Genomic DNA, 27,153 nt, shown 5'->3' on the forward strand with positions numbered 1-27,153 from the left:
TAATTTCTTAAACATCGTATAAAATGAAATATGATCAATTAATATAAAATAGATTTTACTTTAAACAGAAACACATTAAAATTTCAATAATAATATATATTTTATTTGTTATACAATATTTACATACGCAGTAAAATTTCACAAATAAAAGTGTCATTATATTATATAATATAATTATGAACAATAATGCAGAGGGTAGAATTTTTTAGTGAATGAGTTGGGATAAAACCCAATAGAGTTCAAAATCTAAATAGGCCATAAAAATATAAAAGTGACCAAAATAAGTCACAGTTTTAATAAGTAACTAAATTAAGCTTTAGTGGAAGAAAAAGTTTCACTTTATTCAATTTTTTTAAACGTTTTTCGTTAGTGTCATAATGTGCATTTGTAATATGTAACAGAACTTTTTCTTACACTTTATAAAGTGTAAGTTTTTCTTACAATTTATAAAGTGGAACTTTTTCTTCCATTTTATAAAGTGGAAAAAAATCTTACACTTTATATATTCACATCTAGTCCATTTCAAAGTGTAAGAACTGACCAAAATAATTATCTAGTCCATAATTTAGAACAATATTTCTATCTTGCTGAGGTAAACCGCTACAAAATATATAAGAATAAGAATAATAAATCATATAAATTAATAAATAATTGATAAAATCAACAAATAATAATTGAAATATAATTATTGAGCATTACCGGTCACTTTGATAGTTTCGTTTAAATCAAAATCATATTGGCTGGTAAGAATATTTTGATAATGAGTCATGTTAGGAAAATTAGTAGATTGAGTTATCGGAAATCCATCAATGCTATTACGATTTTCTAATTGGGGATGAACATCGACTAATAAAGAAGAACATTGTTGACTAATCTTAGGCTCCTTCCTAACATAGATTTCAAGTATTGTTAACTTGATTTGATCTATGTAGTCATTTGGAACCCTCAAAAAGTCAATCAACGATTCGTCATTATGGATTATAATCAAATTATAATCAGTACCGTTTATACCTATTCTTTTATAAATTGATGATATTTAGCATTGTGTTTGGGAGGACAATCATAATAAACGGTATTTTCGTCATGTATAATTTCGCCATCCCAATAAATTGAAACTTTAACTTTAGATGTAGAATACATTTTACTTTTTGAGATTGAAATGAACAAATATAGAAGATTTTATGATACAGGTGCTATCAACTATGTTTAAACGTCCTTAAATAGAGATTGAAAGATTTTTTAAAATAAAAAAATAAAAGTATATAGTGTAATATTTTTTCCGTTTTTATGATATGTCAATAATTGTATACAACACTAAAAAAGCTTCTTCAAAACGTGAAAAATATTTCTCTTATAAAGTGTAAGAAAAAATTTCACTTTATAAAGTATAAGAAAAACTTACACTTTATTATAGTAGAAGAAAAAGTTCCACTTCATAAAGTATAAGAAAAATTTACACTTTACAAAGTAAAGAAAAAGTGAAAAAAAGAGTTTCACTTTATAAAGTGAAGAAAAGTTTACACTCTATAAAGTGTAAGGAAAAATTCGTTATATATTAAAAAAAAAATGTTTGAAAAATTGGATAAAGTGAAATTTTTTCTTCCACTAAGCTTAGTTTAATTACTTGTTAAAATAGTGACTTATTTTAATCACTTCTATATTTTTATGACTTATTTAGATTCCAGACTCCCCCAATACCCTCTAGAGTCGCCTTTGCTTGTCAGTAGACCAAACCCACCAACAAAGTTGGGCCCAATTAGCACATTCGGTCCAAAAGATCTAAAAAGTTGACCTATTACTTGAACATATTCACTGTAACAAAAATTTGTTCCAAACAATAGCAAGTCATAAATTATACAACAAGCCCACCTTAAATATCAAAGAATTGTGGATATACACACTGAAGTTTTTCAACTATGTATAATAAAGTTCACACAAAATAACTTCCACCAGCCCTTTCTTTGACACATTGTAACAAATAAATAAAACAATCTAAAAATGGCTAACAACCCCACCCCCACCCCCCTTTTCCTCCATCACATCACCCTGAAAGTAGAAAGAAAAGACAACTCTTCTGTAGAATATGTCAAAATGGAAGATATTGCATCTCCATGGAAAACTTTGACACCTGGCAAAAAAATAAAATGACGCAAACCTGCAAAATAACAATTTCTTTTAGTAAATTACCCTTGATAGACAAACAAAGCAGAACTAAACATCCATTTATGATTTGTTCAAAGTCTGGAACATTATTAGAGAATAAAAGAATGGAACTACCGTTATCTCAGGCTTGTCTTTGCACAAAGATAATTGATTAAAATAATGACATATCGATGACATGTATGTTGCATCTTTAGTTTGAAGGAAGAATGATAACAATGCTCTAGATAAGACTATACCTGGACGCGATCAGCCTAATTAGCTGCTCTTCCACCATGGATGTGTCTGATGAATAAGATAATATTCAATATTACAGGAACACAATATATAAAACTTGCTCTTCTCAAAGGCTCTTTACATGTCAGCTCTGAGGTGCAATAGTTGCAAGAGCATTAGCATGTGCAGGTGAAAGATTACTCAGAAGAGGCTGCATTTGATGACCATAAATCGAAATTAGGTGAGAAAATGCTTTTCCAACATGAGCCTTGACTTCAGGGGTTTCAACAGGTGACATGGCAACCTGGGCAAAAACATTTACCAACTCCGGAACCAAAGATAAGATCTGTATATTCACAAAACAAACAGAAGTAAAGATGCGTTTAATATTACATTCCACAGAATATGAAGACATAGGAAACAAGAATGATAACTAACATGACAGATAAGATACAACAGCATACAAATGTAATCCACAAGTGGGGTCTGGGGGGTGTTGTGTATGCAGCCTTACCCCTACCTTGTGAAGGTAGAGAGACTGTTTCCGATAGACTTTGTAACAGATAAGATGAGACATGAAAATACCTGAGAGTTAGATGACAACACAAGATTGCATATGCAACTGTAGACTGCCATGGATTCTTCATGATCTTCTTTTAGAGGAAGAACTTTCAAGAAAACAGGTAGCACCTAAAGAAAGTACAACAATATATAACGACCATGACAAATAGAGGGAAACCTTCAAAGCCATAAACAATAGAAACATCAAATTCTCCACCTGATTCAGTGGGATTGTCTCTGGATGAACCATTATCATCCTTGCCACCGCACCAGCAGCATTGTCTCTCACTGCATTATCTGGCTCAGCTTCGCCAAACAATGGGTAAAGGCCACGTAAGGCATCTCCATAATATCTAGAATAAAGTGAATAACTCAGATTTAGATGTGCCAACAAAGAAGGTAAATGGTAAATAATCAGTGGCTACAACCCCACAAACTCAGAACGTATATTAGGAACAGAAGTAGATGGTAAACAAGGTATGCAACCGAAAGCATACTTCAAAGCAGCATCACCACCATTTTTGCACAACTCGCCAACACAAAATGCTGCGTTCCTTCGGTTTGTAGCATCCGCTGAAGCTAATTCTTTAAGTACCAGGGACATCACAGTCTGAAGAAGGATTAATATTCCCCAATTCAGTTGCAGAACTATCAAAAAGTGTGTGTGTGTGTGTGTGTGTGTTGTAGAGGAGAAGAAAAGAATCAATTAACTAGTTTTTAAAATCTTACATCAATATAGCCACCAATGGGAGCACCCATGTGTTGAGCAACTTCTGCAAGGGTTGCAACGACCATGGTCCGATCTTGAGATGGGCGCGATGCTTTCTGCAATTGCAGAGGTTATGGCATGAAACACTGGGACTAAAGCTAATCTCAAAAGCAAAGAACAGAAAAGAACTTGACAGAAAAATTGTAAGGCCGGGGAGGGGGGTCCCAAACTTACAGCAAATTTCATCAAAGGTTCAAACAGCTTTGAAAAGATTGGAGCAAAATGAGAACCCATGGCCTTCGCGAATGCAGGGAGGAGATCAGAAACAGCATCCATTAGCACTTCGTCATGTTCAGTGTCATCATCATCAACTTCACTATCTGATTCTACGAGCTGACATGCAGACTGCTCTCGTAACAGAACTACAGTTGCCTCAACAAGCTGAGTGATATCTATAAAGATGGGAAAAACAAGTTAATCCTAAATTTAATTTTAATGACTACTGGAGGACCTGAAGGAATCCAAAATGTGCACACTTACAGGGCTCAACAGCCATGTAACCAAAATCCTTCACGATGTCAGCAACAGCCATACAAGCTTGCGCAACAACTTCTTTGTCATCATCTTCAATCATTGTCTTTATATAGATTTTCATCACAGTATCTGCAAAGCAAAACATTTAGGCACTAAAATGATATAGGCATAATACATAAATGTGTCATTTAACTTGGCTTCAAATCACATTTATGCCCTTCAACTTTGGATGTGCACAAAGAGATACTTAAACTTGTATAAAGTTGAACAAATAAACACACATGTCCTGCATGTCATTTTTTGTCCCACGTGGTGTCCTACGTGTATTGTGCCATGTAGGACTCATGTGTTTATTTATTTAAAAGTTGGATAGTTAAAGTGCCTATTTGTACATTATGAAAGTTTGAGGTCAAAGTTAAAATTTGAAGTCAAGTTTAGGGTCCAATATATGTATTATGCCAATGATATTTTTGTAACAGATTATATGACTGACACGAAGAAGATAAATCATACCAAGAACTTCTTTTGTCTTTGTCATTCCCTCCTGTCAAAGAGGAGAAAAAAGAAATGAAGCAGTCATTAACATCAGAGATATTATCATACATCACACTCATTTAATTGAAAGAAATGAACATGCTAATTAAATCGGAAAATGTGTGAACTTCAGCCTAAGGCAGCACAATTACTTCATTGGCTCAACTTATACTAAATGAGTTTTAGATGCTCGTTTCTATCCCGGACTTGTGGTGCATTACTACAAGCTTTGACAGAATCACTACATATTTAATAGCACAAAAAGTAGTCATTCAATACCTCAACTGCTACATTTATTTTGAGGGTGGGGAGTAGTTCTTGAAGTAAGGTCTTGCAAGACACTGCTGTCAAGGAAATGGAACACTCTATCAACACAAACTAACCACATATAGATTCCTAGGATCTTTGTTGAGCATTGTGGGTTTTTTCTACTAATATTTTTTGTAATCTAGATAACCCCCTCAGTTTTAACGCAGAATAGCAAGGAGAAAGCTAAGCAAACTCAAACTAACTCAAATAAGAGCCCGTCGGAAAAAAACACAGAAAAAATGTGTTGTGTATCAGGCTTATGGCACATAACCTCTAGCACTACTTAAGAATAACATATAATTAACACAAATCTTCAGCAGATTGACACAACAAATATGAAAATTCATAAGTTATCACAGCAGATGCATCACTAGAACTTTACAGCTGTCAAACATCTATCGGAAAAGGCTGATCGACAAAAAGCATCAACTGCATGCAAAATTATAAATGATAAACTAAATACAACAATGATGGACCGAGATAGATCATTACTCACATTATGACCTTGCAATGCTGCTTGTGTAGCTATCAAAATATCTGCAATCAAAGAGATCCAGAAAAGAGCACTTATGGACTAGCTTTAGCTTGCAATAGTAAATTTGAAAATAAAATAGCATCATCGTATAAATTACCACAGTATTTAAATTTAAAAGCTAAAGTAAGTATCATATATTTATATCATAAATCCTGTATACTTAATCACATAGAGATATTCAAAATCAAGCTGGTAATAACAAATGAAATAGCTATAGACAGACTGACATGTTATACAACATACAAACATATATACCCAGGTCAAGCATTCATACAGCAAAATGCTAACATTAAGATAAAAAATCAACAGAGAAAGCAGCCCCTTGCTACTCACATTTGAGAGAAATAATGGCTTGCAATCGAACGTCCTCATGGAAATAGCTAGAATGCCTCACTAAAATCTTAAATGACTCTTCCAAGTAGCTTGAAATACATTAAGGAATCCAGAAAACCATTAGCATCAATGTCATACAAGATAAGCTTTATGTATGTATTGAGAAAAGGATACGGTGCATAAGAACCCTTTGTATGTAAAGCAAATAAGCCAAGGGCTTGAGTTGCAGCTGCCTTTTCATCTAATACACCAGTTCTTATACTGATATTACGAACCCTAGGTTCATCATGTGCTTCATCATCTGATGACACACCGCCAAATCCATGAACATTTTCATCTTCATCGGAATCATCAATATCAACAGCAGAACCATCATCTAGGTTGCAGGAGTTGAATGCCAGAGGAACGACATGTGGAAGGTACTGTTTCCAAAAAAAGAGGTTATAGAAGTAAAAACAGCATGTAATGCATAAAAATCCACTCATCACTGATACCTGAGCAAATCCTTCATCTAAAATTTCCGCAATATTGCTAAAGAAACCATGAGTGTATTCCCGAAGCTCGCTAAACTCCAAACCAAAACCCTGATAGCACCACAACCTATCAAGAATTGTTTGTAAATTTGAAAGCAATCCTAAATGTGAGAGCTTATAAAGTTTCTCACTGAAATTGCAGCTTCAATGAAAGGCGGCAAAACTGGTTCCATCCTTGTCCTGCCAACAGACATTGCAACTATCCCAACCAATTCAGTAGCCCTAGCCCGTGAAAGGAGGTCTTCATCATTTGTAAGCACCATGAAAACTTTCATCAACTCTAGAACTCTTTCAGCATAGGGCACAAATGCTTGTTCAGCAGCAGATGCAACTGAACCAATAGCAGACTGCAATAAAAGGAGAAAATACATTGTCACAAGGTGACGCAACTTCAGACAGACTATTTTTAAGCATCTGAAAAGAAACTTACCATGCAAGTTTCCTGCAAATTACGAGGGCTACTTTGGAGAGCACCAAGTAATTTTCCCATCAAAGGATCCAGGAAAGGAAGAATTTCTTCACCCATGTTCTCACAAAATGCGGCCAATGCATAGTAAGACTTCTCCTGCACAAGAACAGAAACCATTTTTGAAGAAATAGGCGCCAGTGAAAGGACTTAACTATTTCTTAGCATGTTCGCACCTTAACTTCATCAGATACATCCTCTACAGCATTTAAAATGCATGGGAGGACACTTTCGTAGTGAGAAACTATTTCGGGCTGCAGATACTCAGCAAATTGGCCCAAGGCAAATGAAGCAGCTCCTCTCACCATTTGTTCAGGATCTCTCAGAGATCCCAAGACAATGTGTAGAATAGGTTCCAGTTTGTTCTTCATAAGTTCCAAACAACCCTCAGATATGACACCTAAAGAAGTAACCGAAGCTTCCCGAAACTTCCCATTTGGACTTTGACTGCTTAAAGAAGCAAACTCAAGAACAGGCGGAAACACATGTTTAGACAAATTCAGAGCCATGGTATCAATTACTTCTGCAGCAGCTCGGTCTGGAGCAAGGTCATCATCTTCATTCCTGTCTGTAGACTCAGCAAGCAATGGACACATAACTTGCAAAATTGGTGTTACTAGCTTGTACTTTTTAAGAGAATTCGCCTTGTACTTTGCTAGCCACGAGATTATTTGTATAGCCTGAAAAATGAACCAACAATTCAAAGTAAAACACTTGAGAACCAGTAACCGACGTCGAACAGGCAAAAACATTGTGCAAACATCACATCATCCGAGTACCAACAGTTTCACTAAGCTGTAACCATATCATGTTCCCACCTGATGCCGTGTGTTCGACTCCAAAGTTGGACTCGAGCAAACTTCAAGAGAAAACTGAACTATTGCTTTAACTGAATCCCCAAGTAGAGGTGCTGGAGATTCTATTAGCTCATCAAATATTTCAAAAGCAAGCACAGCAACATCTTCATCGCCTGAAGCAAGACACTGCCTTGACACATTCAAAATGCTAGGGATGAACTCTCGAAACTTGATCTGCAGATAGAAAACAGGAGCAGACACATTCTCAGGATAAAATGGCAGTTAAGATATTTAAAAACTTAAAAACATTGTTAACTATTCGCAAGGTTCAAAAAGATTTCATGTGATCCTAACAACTTCACCCAATGTCCCGTCTCTACGCAACATTTGCTCTAAACAATATTTATGCATTTTTTAAAAAGAAAAGCGTTACAAAAATTTGAAACGTGGAGAAGCTGCATGAGCCATAAGATAGCATAATGAACAAACCATACTCACCACTTCTGCCTCATCATGAGTGAACTCTAGAAAAGATCCAACTGCCCTGTTAACATGATTTAATTCCACTTGCGGTTAGGAATTATAATATGTAGTTTCTGGATCAAGAAATTCGGCAATTCTAAAGATTTCCAAACAAATATTACTTGAGAGCGGCAACTCTGACACGATTACTTGTTTCGTCTTGAAGGCACTTGAGCAGCAAGGATTGCAAATTAGCAAAATATGGTTGAAAAGAATTCCCAATAGTTTCAGTCAAGGAACTGAAAAGAATTAAAGCCACCTTGCATCATCAAAACAATGGAACAACCCATCAGTCCACTAAAATACATAATCCTACATGTAATAGCAGAAGGTGGGAGAGAGGGCAATATCATTATTATCCCAATCCAAAGGAAGGGGAAGATTGATGACAACAATATTTTTCTTTACATGGATTAATGATTAACTGATGCTCACGCAAAAGAGGTTACATGAACAGTTAAAATGTCTGACTCAGACAGTTCGTATTAATTAAGAAACCTTGATCATGGCAGATTGAATTCCAAACATACAAACTTATGCTGAATCGATTGTTTCAGCCTGTTTATAGATGTAGTGACAGAACTTACAACAGTTTTATACCTTTTCATAAAAAAAAATGACAGTGACAGTTTCATTTTGATGGCTTATACTCACTTCCCAATTGGGCACTCTACGGCCCCAGGTAGTCAATCCCTTTTTTCATTAGTTCTATCGAATGTTCCTCATTAGGGAAGATAAAAGGAACTGACAAAGGCTTAACAGGCATTCCACCTCAGTGTTACTTGAATTCAGAAAAAAGCCACCAGTATGCTAAAACTGCCAAATACTTTGAATTTTAAGCATGAAGTGGCATACTCTGACCGAGGGAAAAATTAAGTACTCCCTCTATTTCAAAAAGAATGTACCAATTTCTTTTTAGTCTGTTTCGAAAAGAATGACCCCTTTCCTTTTTATGCAACACTTTAACTTCAACTTTCCACGTGGCATGTTAAAGACCACAAGATTAAAGGGCATTTTGGTACATTTGACATAACATTAATTAGAACCACATGATTAAAAAGTCTTTTTTCTTTATTTTAAACCTTATTCCAAGTCAAACTAGACTATTCTTTTTGAAACGGAGGGAGCACGATTTTCGAGAGGGTAGGGGTGCTTACACTTATACTTGACATTTACAAATGGTTAAATGAAATTGTAACATATGGGTATCACTATACTTCTTTAATAGCCTTGGAATGATAAAATCTAGCAATTGCAAGGAATTTTATTGGCATACAGCAATCAACATTTTTGCGTAGCATGTAAGAAACCAATCCTTTATGCCAAACCCAGAAGCTACATTGTAGTAATTGAAAAGAAAGGGACCATATCAAGTGTTCATCTAACTAAAACATGTGATGACAATCAAGCATAGGATACCTCTCTGTGATCTTCTTGTGCACTTTGACTGCACTGAAACAAATACGGCAACAAATCTGACCACTCTCCAGCTGGAACCGCATATTTTGCAACGATACTAATCACATTTGCACTAGCTCGCCTCACCGGAGGACTGAAAAATGAGCATCGCATTAGATCAGTATAATTTGCAGGCAAAATATCATCTTTTAAAACTTCCATTGGAAGCCTAGTAACAGCTTCCAAGTAAGGCAATTCAATGCATCTCCGGAAAAAAAAATGTAAAGGTTGTGTGATATAAATTTTTTCTCACACAGACGCACACGGAGTAAATTACCACAGAAAGTAAACTCTGTTATAATTGGCTTGCTTGAAAAATCAGCGATTCTTATATCCATTCTTATAAGAATAATCAGTTAACAAAATTGACTTCATCAGTCAAAATACTCTTTCACAACAAAAAGTCTCTTAGTCAAACCTTATTCTATAGTTTGATCAGAAAGTGATTCTCAGACACAAGAGAAAATTGAATTACTCAAAAAGAATAGGAGAATTGTATGAACTATCAGTTCATTCTAATCCAGCAGACTTTATAAAGTATATTTTGAAAAAAGATGCGGATACAAAAGCGCATGCCAAACTCCATAGAGCGCCTAGAAAATTAGTTGCAGCAAATATACTCACAATACTGATCATCAATAAATAGCAGAATGTATGGTGCAATTATTGCACTGGATACGGGAAAAGGACTAGTACAATTGAAACTAAAAAGTGAGGGTCATGAATCAAAGGACCTGTGTTCCATAGTGATGCTCTCAATTAAGGACTGTTTCACAAGCTGACGGTGTTGAGGAGATAGCTTAGCCCAATGACCAGTGATCTTCTTACGGAGAAGTACCGCCGCAAGCTGCCTAACATTAGGCGTTTTGGCAGTCCGGAGATGATGTATCAGTGATGGAACCACCTGAGGATCCTTTGCAAGACGCTTTATTTGATCCTCAGCTTGTCTTCTAGCATCATTGTCAGGCATCAGAAATTGAATCAATAATAGCTCTAGTGACTGCGCCATGGCTCTCTCTTCGATCCCTTGGAGCTTTTCTGTAAAGATGAATGCGGCTGCGGAGTGCGGAGGAGAGAAACCCTGCGGCGGGAGTTGAGGGTTTTGGTTTATATATAATTTTGAAGAGAATATTGTGACTTTCTATTATTGTGGGGCTGAGTGCTGACGGAGCTTTGCTTGTCTACATTACCGGGAATGTCGTCGGCATGCGTCAACTTGATTTGGCACCAAATTAAATGTTTTTTTTTTTCAAAATTGGATATTTGATGCTTATTTTTTTAAAAAAAAAAAAGTATTTGCATTTAGTTGGCAAGTAAAGATTTGTAAGAAATAATTATATGACAATTTTAATTTAAAATTTCATATTTCTTATTGTATGTACGAATAAATATTTAGGCATTAATTTTGATCTCTAGTATTAAATAATTTCATCATAGGCTCTTTAATTTATATTCTGAAATATTGAAAAAATGTACATAAGCCATCAATAGTTATTTTATTATTATATGGACATATTTCATATTTGACAAAACTCGAAAAATAATTAATTATATATTTTTTAATGGCTTATTTATTAGATTTTATTTTTTGGATTCTGGTATGGAATGATATATATATTTCAAACAGTTTTTCAAAAATACATTACTTCATTTGATGTTGTAATCATATTAGGTTCAATTGTATTTCCACAAATTTGGTTTGGCTTACACCCCTACATGATCCATTTGTCATACTCAAATTGAAATGGAGGATCATATTTATTTGAAACATCCTAATATAATATAATTTTTTATTTTTATAGAATTAAAAAAGAATATTACATTCAATACTATGAATTGATTATATGCTAATCTCACTACAAATATTAAGTACCTTTTTTCACAAGTTTGATAATTCTTTTATCGAACATGTATATAAAGCAAATTACAACAAAAAATGTACTTACTTTAGAAAGTAAAAGACAATAATCGTTTTACAACTTCTCCCTCATTTGTTGTTTCAAAGCAATCACTTATTTTTGTCACCATATTACCATAAGTTATTTGTTGCTCAGAAACTCAATTGGATTTCGATGATGCCACATGTGTGTTTCTTATTTCTTTTAAATGATCCTTAACACCTTTTATAACGACTTGTGAATGTAATATACCATAAATGAATTTCAATTAAAGTAAAATGGCAAAAATAAATAAACAAATTATATATTTACGCTTAGACATAAATATATCATTCTCTTTTAGGAGATTCAAGCGCAATGTTGTATAATATATATTGATCCAACAATTTCACTTTTGACTTGTCCTCTCTAGGATACAATAATCCAACAACGTCATATAACTCTCGATTTAGTTGAAGAGTTCAGAACTCAAAAAATAATAATCAAATATTGATATAATAAAACCTCACTAAATTAATATAGGCGGAACTATAAAAAAAAATTAAATAATTCGTTGTAAAATAAATTCAAGAATTTATCATAAAAATAAATTAATTATACATACTTTATTGATTGTATCTTTATTTAATTAAAACATTAAATGTAGGATAGTAAGAAAAATAAACTACCGAAGCAACATAGAATTTTTTTTAAATTATATTAAAAATGAATTTTCATTTAAAAATGTTACAAAATCAACAATGACAAATTGAATATGTAAAACATTATGTGAGTACAAAAGAAATCATTTCACATGCACTCAAAAAGATTTGTGGTTGTAGCAACACTGAAACTTTTGTATATATAAAAAAAAATTAGAGATGAGATTCAATTAGATTTAGGTTGTAATAAAAAATAAAAACAATAGAATTATATTTCACCAAATTGTCTTAGATAAAAATTATTAATTTATAATATTAATGTAATTATATATTCGTATAGGGGTCTTCTGAGTTTACATAATCTTATTATCTTTATCGAAATGAATGATTATTTCCATTGGACCAAGCCAGGATCGGAGGAAAACATTATTTTAGATTGATTATTAATTTAACGAGTATATTTAGTGAGGTTTTACTGTACACTTCGATTTCGATATGAGAAATTTTTGTATTGTTTTTTTTTCAAAACATTAGATTTTGTATCGAGAGAGTAGTAAGAGATAAGGGGTATTCTCTTTTGTATATAGTTGAAGATTTAAAATATTTTATGTGTCTCAAGTCTCAACTCTTCTTTTCACTACACACTGTCGTATTATTTCACATTTATCATAAACACTTCATAATAGGGGTGGCGTTCGGTTCATCGGTTCGGTTTAATCAAATTTCGATTCAGTTTTAGAAAAGCGTGAACAATAGTTTATACCAAACTAGATCGTTTTGGTTCGATTTTTTCTACTTCGAGTCGATATAGTTCGTGTTATTTTTTAATCGGTTTTTCGATGTGAATAAAAACAAAGAGGGAATAAAATGACGCGTTAATAGTTTCATCATGTGTTAATTAAAAATAAGATTGTCGAATGACTGCCAATTGCCATATTGCTAACTGCTAAGAAGTAAGAACAATCTGCCAAAGTTTTATCCTCTGCAAGACTCATCTCACAACCCACTTTCCATACACTCCTAAATTATAATCCTCTGCAATTCCACATTCCATATATCCTCTGCAATACTCATCCCAATTGCCATATTTCCATATAATTATATAAAGGTTCACCTTTTTACATCTTATTAATTACTCATTCAAATTTCAATATTTTAAACTCATCTCCATATATTCCCCATACCTTTACAATATTTTTAAACTCATCTCTAACCCTCACACATTTCACTTTCTTCTTTCATTTCTCTTTTCTTTCCAACAACCCTCGTGCTCCTAAGTAAAAAGGAGAGATAAATTCACTTTCAAGTTTCAACAAAAATAAATAAAACACCATAAAAAATCTGAGCACATCTAGGCCTCAGAGGAGACGACGAGAAGACGAAAGGCGGTCGGTGACACTCTCGATTGAAGCTTGAAGACGACGAGAAAGATGAAGAAAGCTTCAAGACGACGAGAAACAAAGAAAGATGAAGAAAGACGAAAGCTTGAAGAGGACTAAAAATTCAAAAGATTATTTTGGGGCTTAGGGTTACATTTTAGTATTTTAGTTGTTAGTGTCTTAGTGATTTGAAATTTTAGTAAAAATTAGTTAAGTGTTGACTGTAGTTTATAGTCAAATCATTATTTCATTTTAAAAATAAAAATATTTTGAGTAAAATTCAAAAATATATAATATAGGTAATATAAATTAAATATTTTTAAATTTATTAAATAAAACTTCGATTCTTCGGTGCACCGAAGTTTTAGACCCTTGCACCGAACTCCAAACTGAAGAACCAAAGTTTAAAAAAAAATCAATACCAAATCAAAAAATCAAAGAATCGACATAAAAAAACTGTAATTTTTCGGTTCGATTCAATTTTTCGATATTTTTACCCATCCCTAATTCATAAAGGAATAAACACCACTATTTATATATATATAATTGAATATTTATAATATTTTATTTATCTCAAGTCTTAACTATCTTTCTTATTACACACTATTATATTATTTGACATTTCTCATATTTCTTGAAACACTTTATAAAGAAATAAACACCACTATTTATAAGGAAAAACATTTTTGGAGTGTTTCCGCATTGTCAGACACCTTGTATGCCAATTATATTAAGGAAGGTGTAAAATTAAAATACGGCAAGTAATATGAATCAGAAATTGCCTATTTTTTATTTACCAAAAATACAGGAGAAATAAAATTCCCATTTTTTTTAATAAATAAACTCACATGGATTAAGCGCAAGTAAAAAGCGACTTAGCGGAGAAGTTTCCTTCCGTTGAAAGAGTTTCTCCGAAGAAGTGAGAGAGGTTGAGCATCATCATCATAATTAGGGCAAAATTAACACCAAGAAAATGAGGAAGACAAGTGTGTGGGCATGGGGAGTCGCAATCGTCTGCTTCGTAGTGCTCATGATTGTTACTCCAGCAATTCCTCAGTCTCAAGAATATCATAATTTTGCCGATCAACGCAAGTTTCTAGGTATAAGCATCATTAATTATTAGTAATTTGGAGTATATGTATTTTCTTTCTCTAAAATCTTGGATCTTCTGCTTTCAATTTGCTATATTGGTATGAGTTCTAGGTTATGATTCATGGATTGGCTGTTGTTGCTTCTTTTTTTTTCTTTTTTTTAGTTTTCTTTGTTCACTAGTTGCTTCGGAGTCTTCTTCAACTTTTATCAGTGTCAAAATATGGTTAAATGTAGGTGAGTTGTTTCAGTTAGTTCTGAATGATAATGCCATCAACTAATTGCTTCGGAGTCTTAAAAAATAATGATGATTGTGATGATTTTCTTGTTCGAAGTTGGGACTTCTGAGATTGGGGATTGTGACAACATGATTAAATCAGATTCATGGAAAACAAGAAGAAGAAAATGAAGAAGTTTATCGTAGATACTCAGGGGGACAAAGCAAGCAGCAGAATGCTTGTTTTCTCTCTGTTATATGCTGAATTTTTCTCTGATTTTTCACTGAAGCATGTGATTGCAATACTTATGTTTATCGATCTAAATTTGTGTATAAATTTTGGAATTATGGACCTAACTGAATAGGAGAGTCCGAATTCCCACTGGTATCATACAATTATTTTAGGTACTATATGAATAGGCTAGAGAAAACCCCTGCATAGCTTCTTTGATTTCTTGATGAAGAGCAATATGACCAATAGTGGTTTGAATGTATATAAAAGAATTTGTTTTAGACTTCTCACTATTCGATAGTGTCCATAGTTCTCACAAAAAGTACCTAGAGGTTAATAGTGAACCTAGATGGGATTATCTAAAATTGATTTCTGCAGATAAGCACCAATTCTGTAGGTATTAACTGAATGACAAATGTGAACTATCCTTTGGTATAATCTCCTCCCTTGTCCCTACACTTTTTTTTGTCCACTTTATCACTATGCGACACAAATTGAACTCTAGGTCATCAATAACCAAAAACAGCTAGGTTATTGATTATGTTATTGAATTTATCTTACTAGTGTCCACTCGTATTTGGTAATTTTTTGAGCTAAAATAGCAAATATTCTGTCTCTTTGCTCTACAATGCAGTGAAATTTAACAAGTTTGAATTCCATGATCACCGAAATTCACTTTATTAAGATTGCACGATATGTAATCTCAAATTTACCTTTTATCACGTACTTAAAGTTGCTAGTCCTGACCCTTCGGGGTGACCCAGTTGTTTGAGCTTGGGACTTCTATGTTGGAGGTCTCAAGTTCGAAACCCCTTGCCAGCGAAAGCAAGGGGTTTGCCTTCTGGGTCGAGCTCAAGCCTGGTGCGGTTACCTCTTCTATGTGGTTTGCGAGCTATTGCATAGGAGCGGGATTTTACCCTGTGCACACCCAAAAGGGTAGCGGCTGTGGGTTTCTCTTGTCGTCAAAAAAAAAATAATGTTGCTAGTCCTGTTTTCATGTCAGCAGTTCAGTTTGCTTGGCTAGTTGGTGATATATATGCATTTAGGATTTGCTGCTGAACTTTTCATGCTTCTGTTTTCTTATGTAGGGATTCCCAATGCACTGAATGTGGTCTCAAATTTCCCTTTTCTTGTGATCGGTCTGATAGGTCTTGTACTTTGCCATCATGGTAACTATTTTAAGCTGAGGTAAATTGTTGAGATATATCTGGTTTGATGATGGTTAAGGCTTTTGACTTTGTGATTCTGCATTCTAGTATATATGTCCAGTACTTAAAGCTTATTCCATTTGACATGTGCATCGAAAGCTTGCAAGGAGAGCTTTGGGGTTGGACGTGCTTCTATATTGGTGTGGCAGCTGTTGCTTTTGGGTCTGCATACTATCATCTCAAGCCAAATGATGCTCGTCTTGTGTGGGATAGATTGCCAGTAGGTTATCTAAGTATTAAATGCTAGGAGCAAACTGTTGATTATTGAAGTTTTTTCTGTGTGCCTATTTTTGACACCTCGTCTCTTACTGTTGTAGATGACTGTTGCATTTACGTCTATCATTGGTATCTTTATTATCGAAAGAATAGATGAGAGAAAGGGAACTGTGTCTCTCATTCCATTAATTCTTGCTGGTGTAGTAAGTATTATGTATTGGAGGTAAGCTTCTTATTTCAACAATGGCTAATAAACTCCTCCCACCCCAAAAAAGTCACCTTTAAAGAAAAAAGAAAAAGAAACAGTTGAAGAACTGCAGAGTGTATCCTTGGATATATTATATTCCCTGAGGGTCCTCTCCTTCCATGTTCCTTCTTTTCGTTCTTTCTTTAGATAATTTAGACAATTACATTACTCAAAAATGCAACACAAGTGCGTATATTACCAAATTACATAATAGTAGACTACCGAGTATGTTAGGCGTTCTGAAGTCATCAGACTGTCAAAATCATATATACTTTGCATTTAAACCAAATACCAAAAAGTCTCTATATTTTACACTTTATATAGCTTCAAATCTTCCTTCAAAACACTTGTATTTCCTTTCCAGATGATCCATAGAGTGCATAAATTTCAATGGTTTCTTTATATTCTGTCCATACGTACTGGAGTGCCTAACATCCTTAGTCATCACCCACCATGACACCAAAAAGGTTCAGAAACAAACACCAAAACTGCCACTTGAAAGAACAATGCGAATATGCTTAAAGTTCGCATCACTGGTTTTGCGTGTGTTATATCTACTGCACATATTGAAGTCCCCTTTTCTTTCTCAATAATATTTAAGTCCCCTTTTCAATAGGTGTATTAGTGTAGTATAAGATACTGCATCATATGTGATTATCCAAGAAAACAAGCTACTTTCTGAGGTTTCCCTTTCCAGATTTGTTTCCAAGTTCCCTTGTTACTGAGTTGGTCAGGACATTATAGCATTCCTTCACTGAGAATTTACCCGGGTTTTTTTCCACTTCTCATAAGGGAGAATCTACTCCTCTGTTCAACTCCTTCGCCTGTGTCAGCTTTCCAAAAAACTGAACTAATCTCTGCAATCATGTATCCTTACAGATTGTAAGATTATAGAGCTAAGAAAGGTGTCTTCACTAGGAACAAGCTATCCTCCTTGAGTTTCAGCTTGGTAGAACACCGAAGCTAGGCTTAGGAAGATTATTGAATAGAGTTCTGGTTTTTATTTATCCAAAATTATATTATATATTGGATGTGATTTTGCTTTTTCTTGCATTTTCATTTTCCAAGTGTGCTAGAGGGGATTGGATGGTATAGATCTGTAGTAAATAACTGGAGTTTTTTACTTGATATCGTTTATATTTTTCAGCTAAAGCTGTTGTGTGATTGTACATTTTCATTCTGAAGGTTCTTTGATGATCTTCGTCCCTATGCAGCAGTGCAATTTGTACCGTGCTTAGCCATCCCACTCATGGCTATTTTGCTACCTCCGATGTACACACATTCCACTTATTGGCTGTGGGCTGCAGGTTTGGATTTATTTTGTCCACTTGGTTCTGTGACCTCATTCTTACAGCATGTAAAATGGCATTTCTCTGCATAATGCAGGGTTTTATCTTTTAGCGAAGATTGAAGAAGCAGCTGATAAGCCAATCTACAACTGGACTTATCATATTGTAAGTGGGCACACAGTCAAACACTTATGTGCAGCAATGGTGCCTGTCTTCTTGACATTAATGCTTGCTAAAAGGGACATTGAAACAAATAGGTACAGTTGCATCTTTCTTTCTCTCTCTGAATCTCTAATTTAAGCTGGCCATCCATGATTCCATTTCACTCTCCTACAGGGTGAGTTTATTTCAAAGTTGGAGAATATCTTGGAGTAAAACGAAAGAAAATGGAGCAGCAGTGGATAGTCTCACTTGTACTTATTCGAGTGTCGCAGTTGAGGAATCCCGTTGAGGAGAGGGAAGTGCTTGTCATTTCATTGACACAAAAAACTCTTTTAGCTTAACTATAGAAAAGGCTAAATCAAGTGTCGGGAACAACTACTCTGGTACCTTATCCGTACATCAGAAAGAACAATGTATAAAAATCACGTGTTAATATATAAAAGAAATTGTGCCCTGTTGATTATGTGTTGAGGGGTGGTGAGCCTTGCCAGCAGCATATTCTAGGAATGCTTATGTAGCTTGGTGATTAGTTGTTGGATAGTTATTAGTGGTGCTTGTATATTGCTAATCAAACTTTACATCACTTGAGCTGAACATGCCATTGTCAGATTGCTGCAAAGCCATCAAGAACACGCGTAAAATTATTATCAGAAAATCACATGAATTTGAGAAAGACGAACTATTTAACTTTTACTTAGGAGTAGCAGAAGAAGGCGGAATTTCTGAGCCTGCACAGCCCCCCGAAATCAATCCTAACACAATGTAATGATAAACCACCTTATGGCCAATGCAAGTATTGACACAAGAGGTAAAATATGAAACTGGAGGGTACTTCAATTAAAAAAAAAAAAGGGTTCCATGAATATTGCGCAACTTTCGGTCAGTCATTGCATGTCACATATTAGAATACATAAAGTTTATCATATAATTCACATTTTAGAATAATTTGCAAATGTTGATTGCATAACAACAACGGGGTGGTGGCGCAGTTGGCTAGCGCGTAGGTCTCATAGCTTCTGAGTAATCCTGAGGTCGAGAGTTCGAGCCTCTCTCACCCCATAAAATGCTTTTTTCTTTTTCCAATGGTTAAAAATTTCCCACTAAGCTTATACATCTATACATTCCATTCTTCAATCATTTTCACTTTGACGAGTTGTTGAATTTATGTTACTATATGTTATATGCTATAAATACAATACTCTATCTTCGTCAACAAATTGACTCTAGAACATTCATCTTCTCTATGTTTCAAGGTAACCAAGAGCGAGCAATAACAGGTCTACTGGTTTATTCTTGTGTTGAGCTTCCATGTAACGGTGAATGACATCCTCAACACAAGTTCCCAGTTTTGGTGTCTCAACTACAATGGTGTCCCAGCCATTTTTTGAGATTTGAACTGGCTTGTCCAAAAGTTGATTATTACAAAGTCTAACAACATTCCTCCAAGAAAGATACTTCACCTTCAACATTTAGGAAACTTCCATCATTTTGAGGCTTGTCATTCACCAATCGGGTGATAGTTCAATGAGGAAATAGCTCGAGTACAAATGCACAGGAGCTTAATAATTTGTGTAGACAGTGAACACGGCTGATCATTACAGTTGGTAGCGTCCGAAATGGTTATGCATAACGACTACAAGAATTCTCATCTGAGTTCAAATTAGAGATATTAACATCTTCATTTTTAGTCACCAGTAGTCTCTGCAGGAACAAGAACCATCTTTGAAATGATGAAACCGATTCACATCCCTTACAATGATCTCTCTTTCATATATCTTAGAGACAAGTTTTATAGCAGTATGACAGTCTCCACAGATTCTAAGATTCTTTGTCACTCGGAGAACTGTACCAGGGCTTGTATTAAGAATGCCAAAGGCAATTGCCAACCTCTCACTATGACTACTTAGGTTTTGCTCTTTCTCCTCTTCACTCACATCATGCAAAGCAAAAGTAGTATCTGGCATGTAACCAGCTGCTTTTATCTTGGCGGGCAGTGCCTCCAGAAACAAGTATATTTGCTCTGCCTGTGGATGAGATGTATCTCCTCCAAGGAACAAATGGGCCTTCCCGTCAAATTCAATCCAACTACATCCAGGGCTCTTCATAATACGACGGGATTTCTGTTGAATCCTTAAGTGAGTTACCTCCTCCCACATTCCAGCTTCTGCATACATATTAGAGAGCACAATATAATTCCCACTGTTGTCTGGTTCCAAGATAAACAGCTTTTTAGCTGCTAATTCTGCAATTTCTAAGTTGCGATGGCTTCGACCAGCTGCTAATAAGGAACCCCAAATGCTTGGTCCTGCTGCCATTGGCATTTGAGAAATGAGGTTATATGCTTCCACTAATCGTCCAGCACGACCAAGAAGATCAACAACACAAGCATAATGGTCATGTCCCTTCTCCACAAAGTAAACCAAACTCATACAATCGAAATATCTCAGTCCAACATCCACAAGACCTGAGTGGCTACAACCTGATAGCAAACCTGTAAATGTGATTTTATCAGGCTGTATACCAGCTCGTAACATATCCTCAAACGTTGAAACAGCTTCCCGCCCAAAACCATGGGATGCGTAAGCAGTAATCATTGTATTCCAAGCAACTAATTTCTTCTCCCTTGGGTTTATCTGATCGAAACACAAACGAGCATCAACCAAGCTTCCACATTTAGCATACATGGCTATAAGAGCTGTCTGCACCGAAGGGTTCTTCTCCAATCCCGCCTCTCTAGCAAAACTATGTATCTTCTTCCCTCGATCTAGTGCAGCAGAATGTGCACAAGCAGGTAAAACACTCATAACTGTCACCCAATTAGGCCTCACCTCCGAGTCAGGATCCAACATTTTATCGAACAATTGCAACGACTCATCAGCTAAACCATTCTGAGCATATCCAGAAATCATAGCTGTCCACGACACTATATTCCTAATTGGCATTTCTTCAAACAATTCTTCAGCATCTTTGAATAACCCATCCTTCATGTACCCAGCAATCAATACATTCCAAGCAGATACATCTCTCACTGGCATTTCATCAAACAGTTTACGAGCGTCAATCAAATCACCACACTTCACATACATATCAACCAAAGAAGTGCCTACATACATATCAAACACAAATCCAGACCTTAAAATCAAGCTATGAACACACTTCCCACACCAAACATCACTCAAATCAGCACACGACTTGAAAACAAAGGGAAAAGTAAAATTGTCACCACGGAAGCCTAATGAATGCATTTGAAAGAAAATCTCTATTGTTCTTTTGGTAATCCCATAAAGGGTGAGTGCTCGAATCATGGCATTGTACAGAAGCGAAGAGGGTTCAGTGGCACTATCGAAAATATACGAGGCAGAGTCTATTTCACCGGAGCTGGCATACATAGCTACCATTTTGGCTGCGACTAATCCATTGGGAGAAACCCCTCGAACGGCCATGTGAGCATGAACTTGTTGGCCAAGTTTAACGAAATTCTTCCCAACCAAGAACTGGAAAATGGATGCGTATGTAGATGGCGGAAATGAGTTTTGGTACAATGGTTGCAAAATGATTTTCAACATCATTCAACCAAAGGAAAATTCCAAGAATCAATTCAATATGGAAGTGTTCATTTCCAATTCATATTCTCGTTTGCATTTTCTATTTCAAATATACTCAAAACTGTTTTCTGTTTTCCTGTGATAGCGCTACAGTGAATATACATTCCACATGTATACGGTAGATAATATACATTCATTTAACAACCAATAACATCCATATTATTGTACATATCCGCATAGCATTAACAAGCTTATCATAAAAATGTAAAATATACCTCAAAGTTCAGTACACACTAATTTAATAAGATTTATTTTCCTTTTATATCATATAGTATAAGAAATAATCCATGCATATAAGCATGCATTCAGGCAAAGTTTCCACACACAGAAACTTCATCATCGGTCTTATTTTCAGCTTATAATTACATATACATTATATTATTATGCACTTGTTAAACTCATATGTCTAACAAGCAAGTAATTACTTAAGCAGTTGAAGGTGGAGCAATCACTGAACCCTTAGCAATCTTGGACTTAAAAGACTTGGTCAAATCCGGAGTCATGTTTAGAGAGGCCTCCAAAATTGATGGAGATGCTGCTTCCCAAATTGATTTTTTCCCACCCGATAATTCTCCGTATGTTTGCCTGTAAATACATATAGAACAATAATATCATATCATTTATTTGCATGTTTTAGTTTTTATCTTAGTTAAACGATATGATGACTACTTACTTTGACGATGTTTTCAGGGAGAATAATTCGATCCCTCCTTCATCAGCTTCCACTACAAATGGAAAGAATTTTGGTACAAAAAACAGTTGTCCTTCTTCCACTTTTGTATCCAACACAACTTTACCAGAAAGTCCCACAATTACAACACGTCCACTTCCTTTTGTAATATAACTCAAATGAATAGACGAATCTGCTGTAAATATCGGACCAAGTACAGCACCACGTTCCAAAACTAGGCGATTCGCGCTTAATCCAATCTCTCCAAGCAACGCTATATTCTTACCACTCACCGAAGATAAAACTCCACCGTTTTTTACATCAACACAAGGCTTTGCATCATACAAGCTGTAAACCAACTTGCGTTTTGCGCTGTTGGATGGGTTTGGAATTGGTATACCTTCATTTACCTTAATTAATATATTCAAACTACTTTGATCCTTCATGAGTTTTTCAGATTCAGTTTTTTTCATGTGAAAAGATTTAGCAATTACTTCATTAGGGAATCCATTTAGTATATCAGCAGCTCCTGTTAAAAAGAAATAACAGTATTCTCCAGGTGTGTATTCATCAGACGATTCTCCCAAGAAAATTATAGTGAGTTTAGAATCACCAACATTGTACCACCATGACACTGTTCCCAAGGTTACTGGTATAGTATCCCCTTTTTGTATTTTTACAACTTCTTCTTTTGAATCTTCTGGTGAGATCAGTCCAGCAATGCATTCACCTGTTATAAAAATTGTTAAAATTTACATACTAAAGATCTCTGTTAACATTGTTAATCAATACTTACAGCACTCACTAGTTTGTTAGTTTGTTAATATTGTTAGTTAGTAACAGCTAACAACATGCACTAGTTTGTTAGCATTATAACAGATTGATTGATAGTTAGTTATACAGTGTACAGTGCATTTCCAATTATTAGTTAGAGTTGTTAGTTAGCTAATAATTAGTTGAGTCATTGATTTTGGATGCTATATGTAAAGCTCCATTGTAATAGTTAGAAAGTTCAGATAATTCACAAGCTCAATACATTCTTCCTTCTTCTCCTTCTTCATCATATTGTCCTTAATTTTGTCCAGAATTTGACATCAAAATCAATGAGTTCATAGACTCATTTTTCATCAAAAATATTAGAACATGTTTTAAATTTTGCACAAACAAATTAAAACACCAATATTATATATATATGTCCAATGTACCTTCACAAACATAAGCAATTTTAGAGGAATCGGCATAGTGAGGTAAAGCTAAGCCACGAGGCTGAAGAAGTAATAATCCAGCTGCTATTTGTTTCTGGCTTAGAACGGGAAATTGGCTACTTGACCATGTGTAGTATCCACCAACTCCTTCAACTTCCACTATGGTTTTATCAGCTTTTTTCGATGATAATATTAAATCCATCGATATTTCGTTTTTCTCAAAAAGCAAACTCAAACTATACACCAGAAAATCTTTTGAAGGTAATTGTTATAGACTCGCACATTCTGAAGAGTTTGTCTCTATTAATTTATAGAGGCTGAAAAAATAGTAGGATTAATAATTAATTAATGGTCTTGGACTTCTAAGCAATTAGTCGGTTAAAGTGGTTGAGTTAGGCCGCAAGGACGTGTGATCGAATCTAGTCTCGTACGTTATTCCGAGCTTATTACACTGAACTTGCTTTAGTATACAGTTTACATCAATGTTATTATCATTAAATTGTTACCTGAAACACATTCGGTGTTATGTAACAATAATAAACACCCGTGCTAAGCATAAACCTAATAAAAATATTATAATTACATATATACACAAAATCCATCATAAAAAAGAAGATTGTTATCAGTGTAATTTTTTAGACTATTATATATTTTTATTGAGTCCGGAGTCTAAAGGGTACAAAATATTAACAAAAATTTCAAAACAGTATATAAAATTTATATTAACCAAAACGGCAAAATCGCTGCATCAATAGCGATTTACTCCACCGGAAAAAGCAAAAATCGCTGCAGAGGCAGCGATTTTGCAAAATGTGAATTTTTTTTTTAAAAAATGAAATCGCTACCTAGGCAGCGATTTTAATTTATTTTTTTAAATAAGAAAACAAAAAAATTTTGAAAATGTGAAAGTCGCTGCCCAGGCAGCGATTTTATAAGAAAAAAAAATTAAAATATGAAAATCGCTGCCTAGACAGAGATTTTCAATTTTTTTTTTTTAAATAAAATTTAAAGCAGCGATTTTGTTCCCTTGGTCTCGTTAGAACAATCATCCCTTTAAATTGAGTATAAAAATCTGTTTTCTTTTATAGAACTAATTTTTTTATATTATATTTTATTGTCTTCATAATAACATTTTACTTATAACCTCAAGATTATTTATAATTTTAGAAGTACGATCTTTATCAAAATATCCTACATAAAAAATATATTCAAAAAATTATATAATCATGTCTAAAATAATATATTAAAATATATATGATATTCATATGCATGCACTTACTAAATTTTAAATATTAATATCTAAAATGGGAAAATTATATTTAGATATTGCCCATCATAGATGGCAATAACTTCACAAGATACAATAATCGAGACTTACTTTTTTTTATAGTCATACTGTTTTTATTTTTACATAACTTTATTTATAATATATAGTTACGTGTAACATTAAACTATGAATGTGTGGATGGCAATAAAATTGTATGGAAGAGTAGAAAAAACTAAATGAAGCAAAAATGAACGAACTTTTAAAGTGATGGGTAGGAAGAAAGGAAACAATGGGAGAAAACTAGAAATAGAAAATAATAGAAAGCTAAAAATGACAAATACAGATAGAAAGCAAAATTAATCAGGAATGAAATAACCCAACAAAAAAAAATTGAGAATTGTACTAAAAAGATAACAATTATGTTAGGGAAAGCCCACACGTGAGTTAGTTTTCAAATTTTAGATTGCTCTTCTCAATTACAGCCATATATTTTCACAATTTTAATAGCTTAATTGGTTGGTTATTTAGCTAGTGTTTAATAATAGATTTTTAAATATTTTTGATAAATATTATATGGATAAGTATTTGGATCAAATTTCACCATATGTTTAGCCCTAATATTTGAAAAATATATTTTTTAAAAATATGATTTATACTAATAAGTTTTAAAAACTATCAAAACTAGCCATTAGTTTATATTATAAATCAATTGATTCTTCTTTGCAACAAGTAACAAGTAGTGTCCATAATGCTAGAACAATGTGGTAGTTTAGAGTGAATGCCTATATATCTTGAACTAGTCAAAACAAGTGATTTTGTTACCTTGAGTCGATAATTCATCATTTTCATCAACAACCATATCATCGTAAATATTTCATCACTACTTTGGTGTTCACATAAAATATTATGTAATACAAAGCAAACGACTACTAAAGAAGGTGTTTTTTTATAGAATATAAAAGTTTGGAATAAAATTTCAATTTTAAAAGATTTCAAATAATGAAATTTGGTCCATATACTAGAAAAAATTAATATTTGTACATTTGAGATATTTGCAAAATAATGACAACTTGTATGGACAAACACTATTTGCTAAATTTTCTCCCAAATATTATTTGGGAAATCTATGGTCAAACGGGTCCTTAAACTGCTCGGGTAGACCCATCTTTATTCAAGGAGTGTCAAGCTACCCTTTTATATTATAGGTTGAATCCATCGATAGCCCCTTAAACTTACACTAACTTTCATTAAACACCTTATATAGATTTTGTTCATTTTGAACACCTATAGTTGGTTTGTATTGTGTCTCTGGACACTTTTCGATGACTCAATATTATATGTGTGCTACACGAATTCTGAGCACGTTTGAAAAGTTTTTTTTTGCTGTCTTCTTCCTCACTTTTCTCTCCTTCCACCACCCTCTTGCATTTATTTTTTTTCTCAAGCTCTCTCTGTTTTGTTAGGTTAGTATATTACTTGTTTTCTTCCTCTTTCTTGAGAATCAATTTTTTTTATTTTGTGATCTCACATTTAATTTTTCATCCATAATTTCCAGTGACATGATAATCGCTTATCACTAATCGTTTCCTCTTAAGTGTGCAGATCTATTGAACATCAAAACAGTAAGATGATTACTGTTTCGAAAAAGAAGCATTTTCCTAAAATTTTATTTTTTATATCGTTTCAGTCTCAATATAATTTTTTTCTGTCTCTACTTTTTGTATATTTAATAGAAATAAAAAAAATAATTATGTATAGTTATAAATCAGATAATTAATTTTTGAATTTATAGTTAATATCTTCTGTAATTACAATGAAGATGAATGTTTCGAGGAAGATAAATTCTTATTTGTGTCTTCATTTTCAACTATAGTTACATGTGAGGGAGAGAAAATACAAATTGTACTTCCCCGTGTTTTTGGTGGAGTTTTAGAAAAAAAAAGGCATGTAAAGAAAATGAAGAAAGGGGTGGGGCCTGGGTTAGAAGTTAGAGATATGGAAAAAAATAAAGAAAATGAATTTAAAAAAATAAAAATAAATTCACTTGTCATATGTAGATTTGTTATTTCTTCATGTAAAAAGCGTTTGTCTAACGCGCCTAAGCTAAATTTAAAAAGAGTTTAACTTTTATGCTCTGTCGGTGTATATTTTTTTTACACTA

At 33.9% G+C, this 27,153-nt stretch overlaps 4 protein-coding genes and 1 non-coding gene across 5 annotated transcripts; 2 read left to right on the plus strand and 3 right to left on the minus strand.

Moving 5' to 3' along the window:
- Nucleotides 1–1,852: 1,852 nt before the first annotated feature.
- LOC101252925 (uncharacterized) lies at nucleotides 1,853–10,901 on the minus strand. The gene is made up of 21 exons (XM_004230441.5): nucleotides 10,402–10,901; nucleotides 9,629–9,761; nucleotides 8,332–8,468; nucleotides 8,186–8,231; nucleotides 7,709–7,921; nucleotides 7,067–7,570; nucleotides 6,855–6,989; nucleotides 6,556–6,771; nucleotides 6,386–6,475; nucleotides 6,066–6,313; nucleotides 5,892–5,980; nucleotides 5,520–5,560; nucleotides 4,694–4,724; nucleotides 4,187–4,309; nucleotides 3,881–4,098; nucleotides 3,667–3,762; nucleotides 3,435–3,547; nucleotides 3,155–3,290; nucleotides 2,962–3,066; nucleotides 2,400–2,722; nucleotides 1,853–2,155 (listed from the first exon to the last, which is right to left on the minus strand). The coding sequence occupies exons 1-20, from the start codon at nucleotides 10,674–10,676 to the stop codon at nucleotides 2,522–2,524; spliced, it is 3,150 nt and encodes a 1,049-aa protein (XP_004230489.1). The 5' UTR covers nucleotides 10,677–10,901; the 3' UTR covers nucleotides 1,853–2,155; nucleotides 2,400–2,521.
- Nucleotides 10,902–14,259: 3,358 nt separating this feature from the next.
- LOC101253229 (uncharacterized) lies at nucleotides 14,260–18,703 on the plus strand. Its single transcript, XM_004230442.4, has 7 exons — nucleotides 14,260–14,685; nucleotides 16,212–16,311; nucleotides 16,431–16,551; nucleotides 16,649–16,770; nucleotides 17,980–18,101; nucleotides 18,181–18,340; nucleotides 18,420–18,703. The coding sequence occupies exons 1-7, from the start codon at nucleotides 14,559–14,561 to the stop codon at nucleotides 18,532–18,534; spliced, it is 867 nt and encodes a 288-aa protein (XP_004230490.1). The 5' UTR covers nucleotides 14,260–14,558; the 3' UTR covers nucleotides 18,535–18,703.
- Nucleotides 18,704–19,219: 516 nt separating this feature from the next.
- On the plus strand, nucleotides 19,220–19,304 carry TRNAM-CAU (transfer RNA methionine (anticodon CAU)). The gene is given in 2 exon segments: nucleotides 19,220–19,257; nucleotides 19,269–19,304. It is a non-coding gene; the product is annotated as a tRNA-Met (tRNA).
- Nucleotides 19,305–19,338: 34 nt separating this feature from the next.
- LOC101261274 (pentatricopeptide repeat-containing protein At3g62890-like) lies at nucleotides 19,339–21,951 on the minus strand. The gene has a single exon (XM_004231290.5). The coding sequence runs from the start codon at nucleotides 21,812–21,814 to the stop codon at nucleotides 19,934–19,936; it is 1,881 nt and encodes a 626-aa protein (XP_004231338.2). The 5' UTR covers nucleotides 21,815–21,951; the 3' UTR covers nucleotides 19,339–19,933.
- Nucleotides 21,952–22,087: 136 nt separating this feature from the next.
- On the minus strand, nucleotides 22,088–24,022 carry LOC104644304 (cocosin 1-like). Its single transcript, XM_010316446.4, has 3 exons — nucleotides 23,726–24,022; nucleotides 22,524–23,250; nucleotides 22,088–22,435 (listed from the first exon to the last, which is right to left on the minus strand). The coding sequence occupies exons 1-3, from the start codon at nucleotides 23,925–23,927 to the stop codon at nucleotides 22,276–22,278; spliced, it is 1,089 nt and encodes a 362-aa protein (XP_010314748.2). The 5' UTR covers nucleotides 23,928–24,022; the 3' UTR covers nucleotides 22,088–22,275.
- Nucleotides 24,023–27,153: the final 3,131 nt, after the last annotated feature.

This window comes from Solanum lycopersicum, chromosome 1, assembly GCF_036512215.1.
Source record: "Solanum lycopersicum chromosome 1, SLM_r2.1".
In the NCBI taxonomy this organism is placed as follows: domain Eukaryota; kingdom Viridiplantae; phylum Streptophyta; class Magnoliopsida; order Solanales; family Solanaceae; genus Solanum; species Solanum lycopersicum.